The 11,821-nt window shown below is 32.3% G+C and overlaps 1 protein-coding gene across 1 annotated transcript; it reads right to left on the bottom strand.

Moving 5' to 3' along the window:
* Positions 1–9,213: 9,213 nt before the first annotated feature.
* LOC126692998 (uncharacterized) lies at positions 9,214–9,805 on the bottom strand. Its single transcript, XM_050388834.1, has one exon. It carries the CDS (start codon positions 9,657–9,659, stop codon positions 9,459–9,461), a length of 201 nt encoding a protein of 66 aa, XP_050244791.1. The 5' UTR covers positions 9,660–9,805; the 3' UTR covers positions 9,214–9,458.
* Positions 9,806–11,821: the final 2,016 nt, after the last annotated feature.

Below are 11,821 nucleotides of genomic sequence, written 5' to 3' on the forward strand. Positions count from 1 at the left end.
AATAGTTTGTGTTGATTTTGAAGAAACTTTCAGTCCAGTCATAAAGCCTCCAACAGTTAGAATGATTCTCTCTCTTGATGTTCAATTTGATTGGCCTTTGAGGCAACTGGATGTCTGTAATGCTTTTCTCCATGGTTTTCTTACAGAGGAGGTTTACATGGTTCAGCCTCCTGGGTATGTTGATCCCTCAAAGCCTAATCATGTGTGTAGGCTCTGGAAATCCCTTTATGGTCTTAAATAGGCTCCGAGGGCTTGGTTTGAGAAGTTTTCAACTTAATTGCTTCACATGGGATTTCAAGCCTCTCTTGCCGATTCTTCTTTGTTCATCCCGAGGTATGGGAAGCTTATTGTCTATTTACTGGTTTATGTGGATGATATTGTGTTGACCGGGAACAATCCTTAATTCCTTAACTCCCTCATTTCCCAGCTCAGTAAGGCTTTTGAACTTAAGGATTTAGGTTCTCTTCATTATTTCCTAGGGCTTCAGATTACCAAGACTTCCAAAGGCTTGTTTCTGAGTTAAACTAAATATGCTCAGGACCTTCTTCTTTGACATAATATGCATACTTCTAAGCCCGCTCGATCTCCTTGTGCTTCAAATCTTAGGCTTGTTCCTACTGAAGGTTCTGTGCTTTCCAATCCTCATCAGAATAGAAGTATGGTTGGCTCTCTCCATTATCTCACCTTCACATGCCCTGATCTGAGTTCTGCATCCATCAAGTCTTTCATGACAACTCGTACTGATATTCACTTGATTGTAGCTAAAAGAATTCTTAGATATCTCAATGGTACTCTTCAATTTGGAGTTTTTCTTCAGCCTGGACCTCTTTCACTTTCAACCTTTTCTGATTCAGATTGGGCAAGTGAACCCTTTGACAGGCGCTCCACCACTGGTTATTTAGTGTATCTTGGCTACAATCCTATCACTTGGAGTGCTAAGAAACAGGACACTGTCTCCAAGTCCTCAACAGAGTCTGAGTACAAGGCTTTAGCCTCCACTGCAGTTAAGTTATCTTGGCTTTGCCAAGTTCTAAAGGATCTTGGTATTTTTCTCTCCCATCCTCCGAAATTGTGGTGTGATAATGTCAATGCCTTGGCTATTGCGTCTAACCCTGTCTTTCATGCTCGCACAAAGCATGTGGAGGTGGACTACCATTTTGTTCGAGAGCGTGTTTTGCGCAGAGATTTACAGGTTAAGTACATTGCTATTGGAGATCAATTAGCTGATATTTTTACCAAAAGTCTCCCGTTTTTGCTTCCTTAAGTCCAAAATCATGGTGTCCACTGCCCCCATGGTTTTGAGGGGGGGAAGTTAAAGGAAGTAATAGCTCAGAGGGTCAAGCACAGAAAACTGAGGAAGAGGATGAGTAACGGCTACTTGCTAACGGATAGTTTTCAAAAAAGCCAAAATGGTGCCGTTCCACTTTACACATGTTATGTTTAATGAAGTGATGAGAAAACGGTGCGTTTTGTATTAAATTGAACGGTGACGTTTTGGACTTTACTTTCTTCATTCAGCTTCAATTCTAGAATTCCTCTATTGCGTGATCAAGGTTGAAGAAGCTACATAGATGATCTTCAAGCTGTGAATGATAACTGTAATTCCAATATTTACAGATAGTTTGTTACAAGATATTATTATTAGGAAAGATTCTGTTAGATTTGTTTTCTCTAGCTTTCTATCTATTCAGACTTGTATAAATAGGTAGTCTTGTATTATATGTAATTGAGCTTTGCATAATAAAAAAAATATCCTGTTTCCAGAAACTTCTCTCTCTCTCTCTCTCTCTCTTCTCATTCTGTTACAACTCCAACTGTCTTTTCCGCCATTGTTGAATCCTTGCAAGCTCAAAATCTTACAGTAAAATGGCCTTCTGCAATTCTCACTATGAATCTATAAAGCATGTACTCAAAGGGTGCCATAGGTTCATAATTTTTTTTTAATCAACTTGGAATCCCAGGGCCATGCATTGTTTCCTTTGCAAAATATGATAAAAATATAGATGAGTAATCTCAACATAAGAGGGAAATGTTGGATAATAGGTGGTGGGGCTTATTAGAAATTATTTGGGCCATGGGTTAGTGGTTAGCTCATGCCATTGGTCACACTACCAACATGGTAGCAGAGCTGTAGGTTTTGATGTGATAGACTCGAACTAGCCCAAGACAGGTATCAACAACAACAACTTGATTCTAATGTTGCGATACAATTGTTAAAAGTATTAGGTAGGTTCAGGTTAGAATCTTAATCTAAGTAGATTATTATTGATGATTGCAAGTCATTTATTATTATGGAAGGGCTCTAGAGGATATGAGATCAAGCATTGCTCCAATGAAGCTACTAGCTGCACAAACAAACTACTTATTATTATTAGTGAAGTTCAATAGTATAGATCATGATACTTTTTTTTTTTTTTGTTTTCCTGGTCTCCCTATGAATGTAACTAAATTTGCTCAATGTAGAAACTGCATATATGTTGGGCATTCATTATAATAGCCAGGCAGTTTCAGCAAGATCTTTTTCCGGCCAAAATTGGAAATTAACATCATTTGCCAAACAATATAATTAGTAGGCACTGTTTTCAAACTATATTTTTTACTAACATCTCGAGTTTAAAAGACTCGATTTAGGGCCTATAAATCGAGTCTTTGAAACTCGATTTCCATGGTCTGATCACATCTGATGTGGCATTTTTTCCATGTGATGACCACCTGGAAATCGAGTCTCTAAGACTCGATTTAAAAGCCCACCCTTTAACCCTGCATACTCAGCCTCCTTACACTACAAACCATTCACCCCACCCCACCCTACCCCACCTTCTCATCAAACCAGAAATCAAAGAACCCACAGCCGCCCGATCCAGCCAAACCACGCCACCATCGCACCACCATGCCAGACCCACACCGCACGACCTAGGCAGCGCGACCCAGGCCGCGCAACCCAGGCATCAACTCGGCGAGGTGAGGTGAGCTCTCTTTGGGATTTCTTTTTTTTTCTTTTTCTTTTTTTTTTTTTTTTTTGGTATTTCTAGGAATGGCTTGTACATGAGAGACTTGAGACTTAAAAATTTTTTTGGTTTATAAATCGAGTCTTAGAGACTCGATTTCCAAGTAGACGCCACGTGGAAAAAACGCCACATCAAATGTGATCAAACCATGGAAACTGAGTCTTTGAGACTCGATTTATAGGCCAAAATCGAGTCTTTGAGACTCGAGATGTTAGTAAAATATATACTTTTGAAACCGTGCCTACTAACTATATAGTTGGGAAAATGGACTTAATTCCCAATTTTGAACATCTTTTTCCTACCTGAGCACAGGTAAAAGAAATCCTGCTGCCACCCACTTGGTGGAAGACTCTTGCAGGCCCAAAAGTTTATGTGGATGTAGGGCTTGAGTGAAAAGGATGTAAACCATAGTACAGATTTCAATTCCCAAAGCTTCCAAACATAATTCTCCCCCTTTGTAAAACATTGTAAACAAGTGAAAACCAAGAGGATTTTGTTCAAAGATCATGGCATCAAGTTGCAAATTAGGTAAAAAAAAATTACAGTTTTCATCTCTTAATTATGTGTTAGGTATCAATTTAATCATTGAAATTAAAAAATACCTCAAAATAAATTTTATGAATTTACGTCACATATTAGTCTCCAAGAAGTAAGAATAACATATGAAAACACATGGCAAACACATTAAAGATCACAATATTTTCTATTTAGTTTGGTATTTTTGAAATATTAAATTAATGGATTTCTATAGGTTCCAATTAGCTCAACTGTTAAAGTCTTCTATCATATCTATAAAAAAAAATTTGTGTCCGTCTAGCAATTACTTATTTTCATAATGTGAGCCAAAAAGTTAAGAGCTAACTTATTTTTAAAAAGCTAAAAGTTAAATATTTTGAAACAAAGTGCCCGTTTATTTCAACTTTTTCAGCCCAAAAATCACGTTTTGAAAAAAGCCAGCCCTTTAAGTGCGTTTGGTTAGAATAAAACGCAACTTTTTGGAAAAAGTTGTGTTTTATACTTGTGAAGAGAACGCGCAATCCTTGAAAGGAGCTCTTCAGGTCCATTTTGCCAAAAGTCCGTGTGCGTTTTGATATATCCGTTGGGGTGAGTTGGGCAATTACCAAATTACCCTTCATCTGTTCTCAGTTCTCAAGCCTGTTCCTCATTCCTCTTATCTCTTCTCTCTGCTCTGCCCTCACCGTGCTGCTACAAACACAGCACCACCCAACTATCACCGGTTTACCACCACAATCAACAAAACCCATTTCAACATTTGATAATCCAAACACAAAATCAACAAAACCAAACCAAAAATAACTCAAAATCAACACAAAACAACTTAAAATCAACTCAAACCCCATTGGAAAACTCATCCCAAACCCAACTCAAAATCAACCCAAAACAAAATCAACTCAAAATCAAACCCAAAATCCACAGAAAATCAACTCAAAATTAAACCATCAACTGAAAACCCATAACCCAAACCCAAAATCAAAATCAAATACAAACCCAGTGGTGGTAGAGACTTAAGGGATCTTCTCTCTTCCTTGTAGCTTCTCACAATGGGGGTGCTGCCCAAGCAGAGCTAACTACAGGTCCGAATATACTACAATCACCCAGACCTTTCTAATACCAAAATCCTATATACGAAATTTCTTCAGTTGCTTACTCGACTAGACCGAATACCCGAGCTCTGCGGCAACTGGAATTTTCTGGAGGAAGTGGTAGGAAAAAAAAAAGAAAAAAAGAAAGAAAAAGAAAGGGGAATGTTCTGGAGGAAGAAGTGGTAAGGGAAAAAGGAAAAGAAGGAAAAAAGAAAAAAAAGAAAAGTGGAATGTTCTGGAGTGTCTAGGTAGGGAAAAAGGGGAAAGAAAGGGAAAATAAACAAATAATTAGAAGGGTACGTGTGTGGAGGAGAAAAAAAGAGGGAAAAAAAAAGAAAAAAAAAAGGAAATATGGATGAAAACCCAGACCTTTCTAATACTAAAATCCTGTATACAAAATTTCTTCAGTTGCTTACTCAACCAGACCGAACACTCGAGCTCTGCAGCAACTGGAATTTTCTGGAGGAAGTGGTAGGAAAAAAAAAGGGGGGGAACGTTCTGGAGGAAGAAGTGGTAAGGGAAAAAGGGAAAGAAGGAAAAAAGAAAAAAAAAAGAAAAGAAAAGTGGAATGTTCTGGAGTGTCCAGGTAGGGAAAAAAAATAAATAATTAGAAGGGTACGTGTGTGGAGGAGAAAAAAAGAGGGAAAGAAAAAAGAAAAAAAAAAAAAAAAAAGGAAATATGGATGAAAAAAAAGTAAAGAAATAAGGGAAAAATAAAATAAAGAATGAGAAATTAAAATTGAGAGATGTAATCACAATATTTTCACAATAAATCTTAAGTGATAGGTTATTATTAGTTAATATTGGTAAGAAAAAAATAATTTTTTTAGAAACTTTGAAAGTTCTTTAAAAAAAAAAAAAATTAGAAAGTTTTATTAAAAAAAAAATTAGAAAGTATTTTCACAATACTTTACATATACATTGTCCTTTTTTTGTAATTTACCATTCAAACCGTTACTTTTATAAGTGCTAGCCAAACACTCAACTTTTCAAAATGCACTCTTTAACAGTTTTTACCAAACACTCAACTTTTTGAAAAAACATTTTTTCATTATGTACTTTTTGAAAACTCAACTTTTTCAAAAAGCCCAACCTCAAAAAGTTGAACCAAACTCACCCAAAGTTGAGAGTTGAGACAAAAAGTAAAATAAAACGTGCAAACAATGTATAATTTAAGGAAAGAGTTAACTTTTAGACGGTTGTCAAACACATACCAGTATACTCCCTCCATCTCACTTTGTTTGTCCTGTTTGAAAAGTCAAACTTTTTAAGGGAACATCATTTATTGTCTTGTCTACCTTTTAAAAATGTATAAGTTTCCAAAACTAACCTTAAATAAATTTATCAAAAAATTGAATTATTAATAAAATAGGAGTATAATAGGAACATAAGTAAACTAATGACTTTTATTTTTAGAAACAGGACAATATTTTGGGACATGCCAAAATGGAATAGAGGACAAACAAAGTGAGACGGAGAAAGTATTATTTTATGAGTTTAGAATGTAACTTAATATGTTGTGTTGGCAACATAGCATTATAAAAGCACGTAGAGGATAGGTTTGCCACATCAGTAATTGTCAATTTGTCATTGACATGGTGATAACAACGCAGAGCAAAGGGTGTTTTTGAAACTTTAATGATCTACATTGGAACTATGGATAGTTTTTTTTTTTTTTTTTTTTTTTTTGAGAAGAAGAACTATGGATAGTTGATGGTTAAAAAACGTAATTAAAATTTAAAATATGACACAAGTTTCAGGAATTAAAAATCATATTTTGACCTTGCAAAATATTTGGTCTTTTAAAAAAAAAAAAAAAAACTTACCTTGCAAATTACTAGGTGATCTTTTTTGAGTTGGATAAGGGTAATTTATACTATTAATAAGAGGATTCTCATGTTTCATCTTCAATTTTTGGCATACTAAAATATGAACGAAATAACATACCCTTTAGTTTAATTTTTTTTTTCCCTACAAAAAAGCAATAAATGTTAAAACAATAATACTATCTTATGTACCCAAAAAAAAAAAAAAAAAAAAAAAAAAAAAAAAAAAAAACGTTATTCTCATCACCCATTTGTATTCAAATGTTTGATTCCTATTTATATTTGTTATCTATTTGAATTCAAATACTTTAATTATCTTTAAAAAAAAATACAAAATTACTTCTTCCAAAAAAAAAAAAAAAAAAACCTACCGCACATAAAAAGTAAAAACTACTCAATTTTATCCCAAAATTTCTATATTTTTTTTTTTTTTTTTTTTTTTAAATTCTTTAAAACATTCCAAAAATTTTGTTATCCAAATTCTATACAGTTATCACAAATCTTCATCCATCCACACTAACGTATATCATCTTCCTTTTGTTCAAATCTCAATTTTTATTTATTTATCACAATTCTTATCCCATATTCCCAATCAATAAATTCAAATGTCTCATTATATTTCAACTTCTTACGGTTTTCTATCTCATTTTTAAATATTATTCTACATTACCTTACCTCCTTAAAAAAAAAATTATAAAAAAAAAAAAACACGCTTATTTATATATCACCTTTAAGCATTATAAAACTAAACCAAAAAAACAAATACTGGTAAATAAAAAAGAGCATTATTACACTCACAAAACGCGTGTGATGAGTCTAGTGTATCCATAACATTATTATATATACCTTCAAATTCATATGTTTAGAAAGTTTAAATAAAATGTTAGATACCTAAAAATACTAATTTAAATACTCCTAAATTTTAGATATTTATTCATATCCCTTAAAATTAGGCACTTCCATCTTTCTTTATTCTTTTTGAACGTCAAGTCAGTTACTAAAATCTAATATAAATAAATGCCTCTCTTCCTATGTTTAATCTTTTTTTTTTTTTTTTAAATCTCATTATTTTTTCTCTTAGAGGAAGGAGTAGCCCTTCCCTAAATGCTTTTTTTTTTTTTTATCATTTTATTGCTCATATGATTTTGATTGTTCTATATGATTTTTAGTTGCTTCTTTCTCTTTTATTTTTTCTGGAAATTTTTTAAAAAAAAAAAAAAAAAAAAAAAAAAGCCTCATCACACACGCAAAACACGTGTGGTGAGGCTAGCATTTAATATTGGCATATCATCAATAAATAACTAGTATGTACTAAAAAAAATAAAAAGACAAACCTAGTACAAGTCCAAATTTGGCCACTTAATACACAAAATTGCACCAAACTAAAAAAATAAAATAAAAAAGATTATTAGAAGTCCATGAAATGTCCAAATCATGAAAACCATCGATCCACTGTTAGGATATTTTAGGATTAAGTTATGCTATAACTTTGTTATAGCGAAATGCAATAACTCTATTTAATATCTCTTTATTGGATGTGAATATTGATAAATCCACTAGTGAATTATATTTTTTTTCGTATATCTTCCATGCTTGCAAAATTTTAAGAAGATCAAAAATCAATGACTAGTAATTAATCAAAGGTTTAAATTTCAAGTTTTTGTAATTTAAGTTATGCATAAAAAATAGGTATATAAATCAAAGAGTAAATAACATATTATTGATACAAAAAATTAACATGTGTGTTAAGAACATTAAGGGTTCGTTTGGATACAGTTTATTTGGCTAAAAACTGAAAACAATAAAAAAAAAATAATAAAAAATTTACTGTTCATTAGCCGAGTACTATTCATTAACCTAAATGCACTGTTTATGTCCCATGAACAGTGCAAGAGGCGCGGGTTCAAAAAAAAAAGAAGAGCAAATGCAGGAGCTAGACGCAAACACAGGAAACCCAAACACACACTAAGTACATGCAATCCAATAGTTAGATTTTAAAATTTTGTATCTATTTTAATTTTTTTTGTGAGGGTTATAAGCTACAACCTAGGCAAATTACCCTTGTCTCTCTCTCTCTCTCTCTCAACCCTCTCACCAGTTGAATAGCAGACAACAAAAACTCTCTCTCTCTCTCTGACACACACACACATTTTGATTGCTGAATCCAACAAACCCCTTAACGAAAATATCTTAATAGAAATTAATGATATCAGAAAATAATACTAATATAAAATTTCATTGAATAATTGAAGACAATAATTGTGCTAGATTGATATTATTTTCGAATAGTTGTATTAGATTTAAATAAAGAAGTAATATTCAGCAAAAAAAATAAAAATAAAGAAGTAATGAAAAAGTAAAACTAAAAACGAATTGTACTAGATTATTAGGTTTAGTTAAAAAAAAAAAAAAAAACAACAACAACAACAACAATGAAAAGAGTAAAATGAAATTCACTGTTTCTTTGTTCTCCAAAAGACAGAAGAATCTAACGCCACAATTTCTAACATCATCCATCTGATTGGTGGGCAAAGTAGCACTTAGGCTAAAACTACGATAATTTTAAAAGAACCCAAAAAATAAATAAATTAGCTCAGCATTCAATTTCTCCTCAAGAACAAATCCTTATTCAAGATCCAACCATCAAAATTTACCCAATCAATTAGTTCAACAAATTACAAGAACCATGAGTAATATTATTACAGGCACAACCATATAGTCCATGAACATCAAGTAATTAATCCCACAAATCAAAGAACTATAAAAACTTTGAGCTCTAATAAAAAACCCAATTGATATTATTATGGGTCATTTGCAAGTTGCAACAACACCACCACATCCATGTACAACAAAGTAAATCATGAATCATCTCGAAGATTAAATCCCCCCTCAAAAAAATAAAAATTTAAATTAAATTAATCCCACAAATTACAACAAACCCATCAAAAATAAGCAGACAATAATTGAGTTGGGTCTTAAATTTATACAATTATTGATTGTGGGGTTGAATGAAAAAGAGTCTACCTGGTTAAGCGGATAATAGAGTTGAGGATACGAGAAAAAGCAAGGCGTACACGAGGATAGGCTCTGACTGTATAGGTTGTGGTCTGCCGAAGAAGCTCTTCTATGGTCTCCACGAACAGATTTAGGCTTCGGATCGGCGGTACGTACAGAGTCAAAGGTACAGCCGAGAAGGCCACAGCGAAGAATAGTTGCAGCATTGAATTTCAACAAATAAGCTCTCAAAACTTCTTCACTCTTCTTTCTACAACTTCTCTTGTTTTTGTGGATGATCGGTTTTGTCTGTTGATTGATTCTACTTGTGCCTCTGTTTTTTTTTTTCTTTTTTCTTTTTTTTTGGTTTAGGATCGTGTGATGTATACTGATGTTTTCCTTGTATTTATAGGGGTTTCTAATCTTTCTTTATATTCAATACCCAATAGTGAAAGTCACTTTTTTTTTCTTTTTATCATCAAAAATCTAAAAGTAATGGTAATAAAATAACTACCATTGACATAATTTTGTATAATAATATATAATTGCTAAATCATACTGATAGTCTGATATATAATATTCAGAAAAATATATATATATATACAATAAAAAAAAGACTGGTTTAAAAATTATTAAACTTAATAAAGTAATGTTTATAAAAATAAAAAAACCTTAATACAGTAATTTTCTTTCTTTTTTATTTTAGTATAGATAATAGAGAAAGAAGGTAAGTTCAAATCACAAGTACAAAAAGATAAAAATGAATATTAAGTACTGCGTTGCACTTATAAACCGGATTATTATTTATATTTTTTACTATTTATTAGTCTTATGTAAGTCAATTATTTATTTTATTTAACTTTAATTCTTTTATTTATAATATTTTTATTTCAAAAAATTAAATAAATTGTTTGTAAACGAACACTGCCAACTCCTTACCCTGTTACAATTATTGATTTACCCTGTTACAATTATTGATTAGGCAAGAATATTGTGAAAAAATAACATTACTCATAAAATAATAGGAATAGATGAGGAAAGTGATAATTCAAAAAAAGAGGAAAGTGATATGGGTGCCCTGTTTTGGAAAACTGGAAAAGTAATAAATGCTGCCTGCCGCCCACAGGAAGGAAGACTGTTTTGTTAACCTGGTCCTGAAGAGACTTTTACCAAATTCATGGGTCAACCAAACAAAACATGTGGTGTAAGGCTTAACTCTAAAGTCTAAACAAAACAAAATTCCAATCCCTCGCATGCCAAGTGCTTAACCAGTAACCACCCTTTTTTTTAATAAAAAAAAAAAGTAGAAGTCGTAAGTCTTAAAAATTTCAAACCCTTGCCTTGACATAGAGAACACTACAGAAAACAATTTTTTTTTTTTTTTTGGAAAGAAATAATGTTAATAGTTAGAATAAAAAATATTTTACTATTAAACTCCTAATTTTTAATGCCGCCCACAATAATTAGTAACATTCTTCCGTAAGGGTCGGTCAACAAAACATCTGAGAACTTGATAATTGATAAACATGCACAGCACTGCACTTTCAGAGTTCTCCAGAAGAATCAGAGAAGGACAAAGCTTTTGTCCATCATGTTTTTAGCTATTCTATCCACCAATTTTAATCACGTGTCTGAATCATATCGCGTCCGACGCACTAGAAAAATAGATGCAACTAAACCCTTAACAAAATAACCCCATATTATTCACTTTGAATTCTAAAAAATTAATTTTACAATCAGGAGATAGAAAGAGAGAGTGTGCTGGGCTAAGTTTTATGTTGGTGGGATGAGGCAGAAAGGGAGCAGTATGAGACTGAGTGGTAAAAGGAAATGAAAGGAGCAATGTTGATGGCAAAACTTAGAGACCTAACATCATTTTTTGAACTCAGTCCCCGTAGGTAGAAACTCTGTGTTCAGCACTTCACCTCGTGATTTCATTTTTTAGTTAGATCCCATTTTTTGTTAAATACTTGTTTGTCCTTAATTTCTACTTGTGAGAAAATCAATTTGAATTAAACTGTTGGAGTGTTTTTGAAAATAATGAAAAGTATACCCCAAGAATCCCATAATCCTATTCCAATGATTTATAAGGCGAAAATATCATTAAGTCCCTATATTTTAGGGTTGTTGTCAATTTCACTCATTTTAATCAATTTGGTTTTTACTATCAACTCACTAATTGAAATTAATTGCAAGTAGAAAATAATAAGTGCGAAATTAATTGTTACTAAATGGTAGGGACCAAATTGACAATGACCCTAAAATACAAAGACCAAAATAGTATTTTTGCCTAAATAATCATCATGTTATATAGGCAGAAAAATAAGTATCCTGTCTTTAACAAAATTGTACTCTGTAGTAATTTTGCAATATAGAGTTCTACTAGAAA

Source organism: Quercus robur, chromosome 7, assembly GCF_932294415.1.
Source record: "Quercus robur chromosome 7, dhQueRobu3.1, whole genome shotgun sequence".
Classification (NCBI taxonomy): domain Eukaryota; kingdom Viridiplantae; phylum Streptophyta; class Magnoliopsida; order Fagales; family Fagaceae; genus Quercus; species Quercus robur.

Coding starts and splice junctions, on each gene's coding strand:
- LOC126692998 (XM_050388834.1), bottom strand. CDS start 9,659: ATGCTGCAACTATTCTTCGCTGTGGCCTTCTCGGCTGTACCTTTGACT.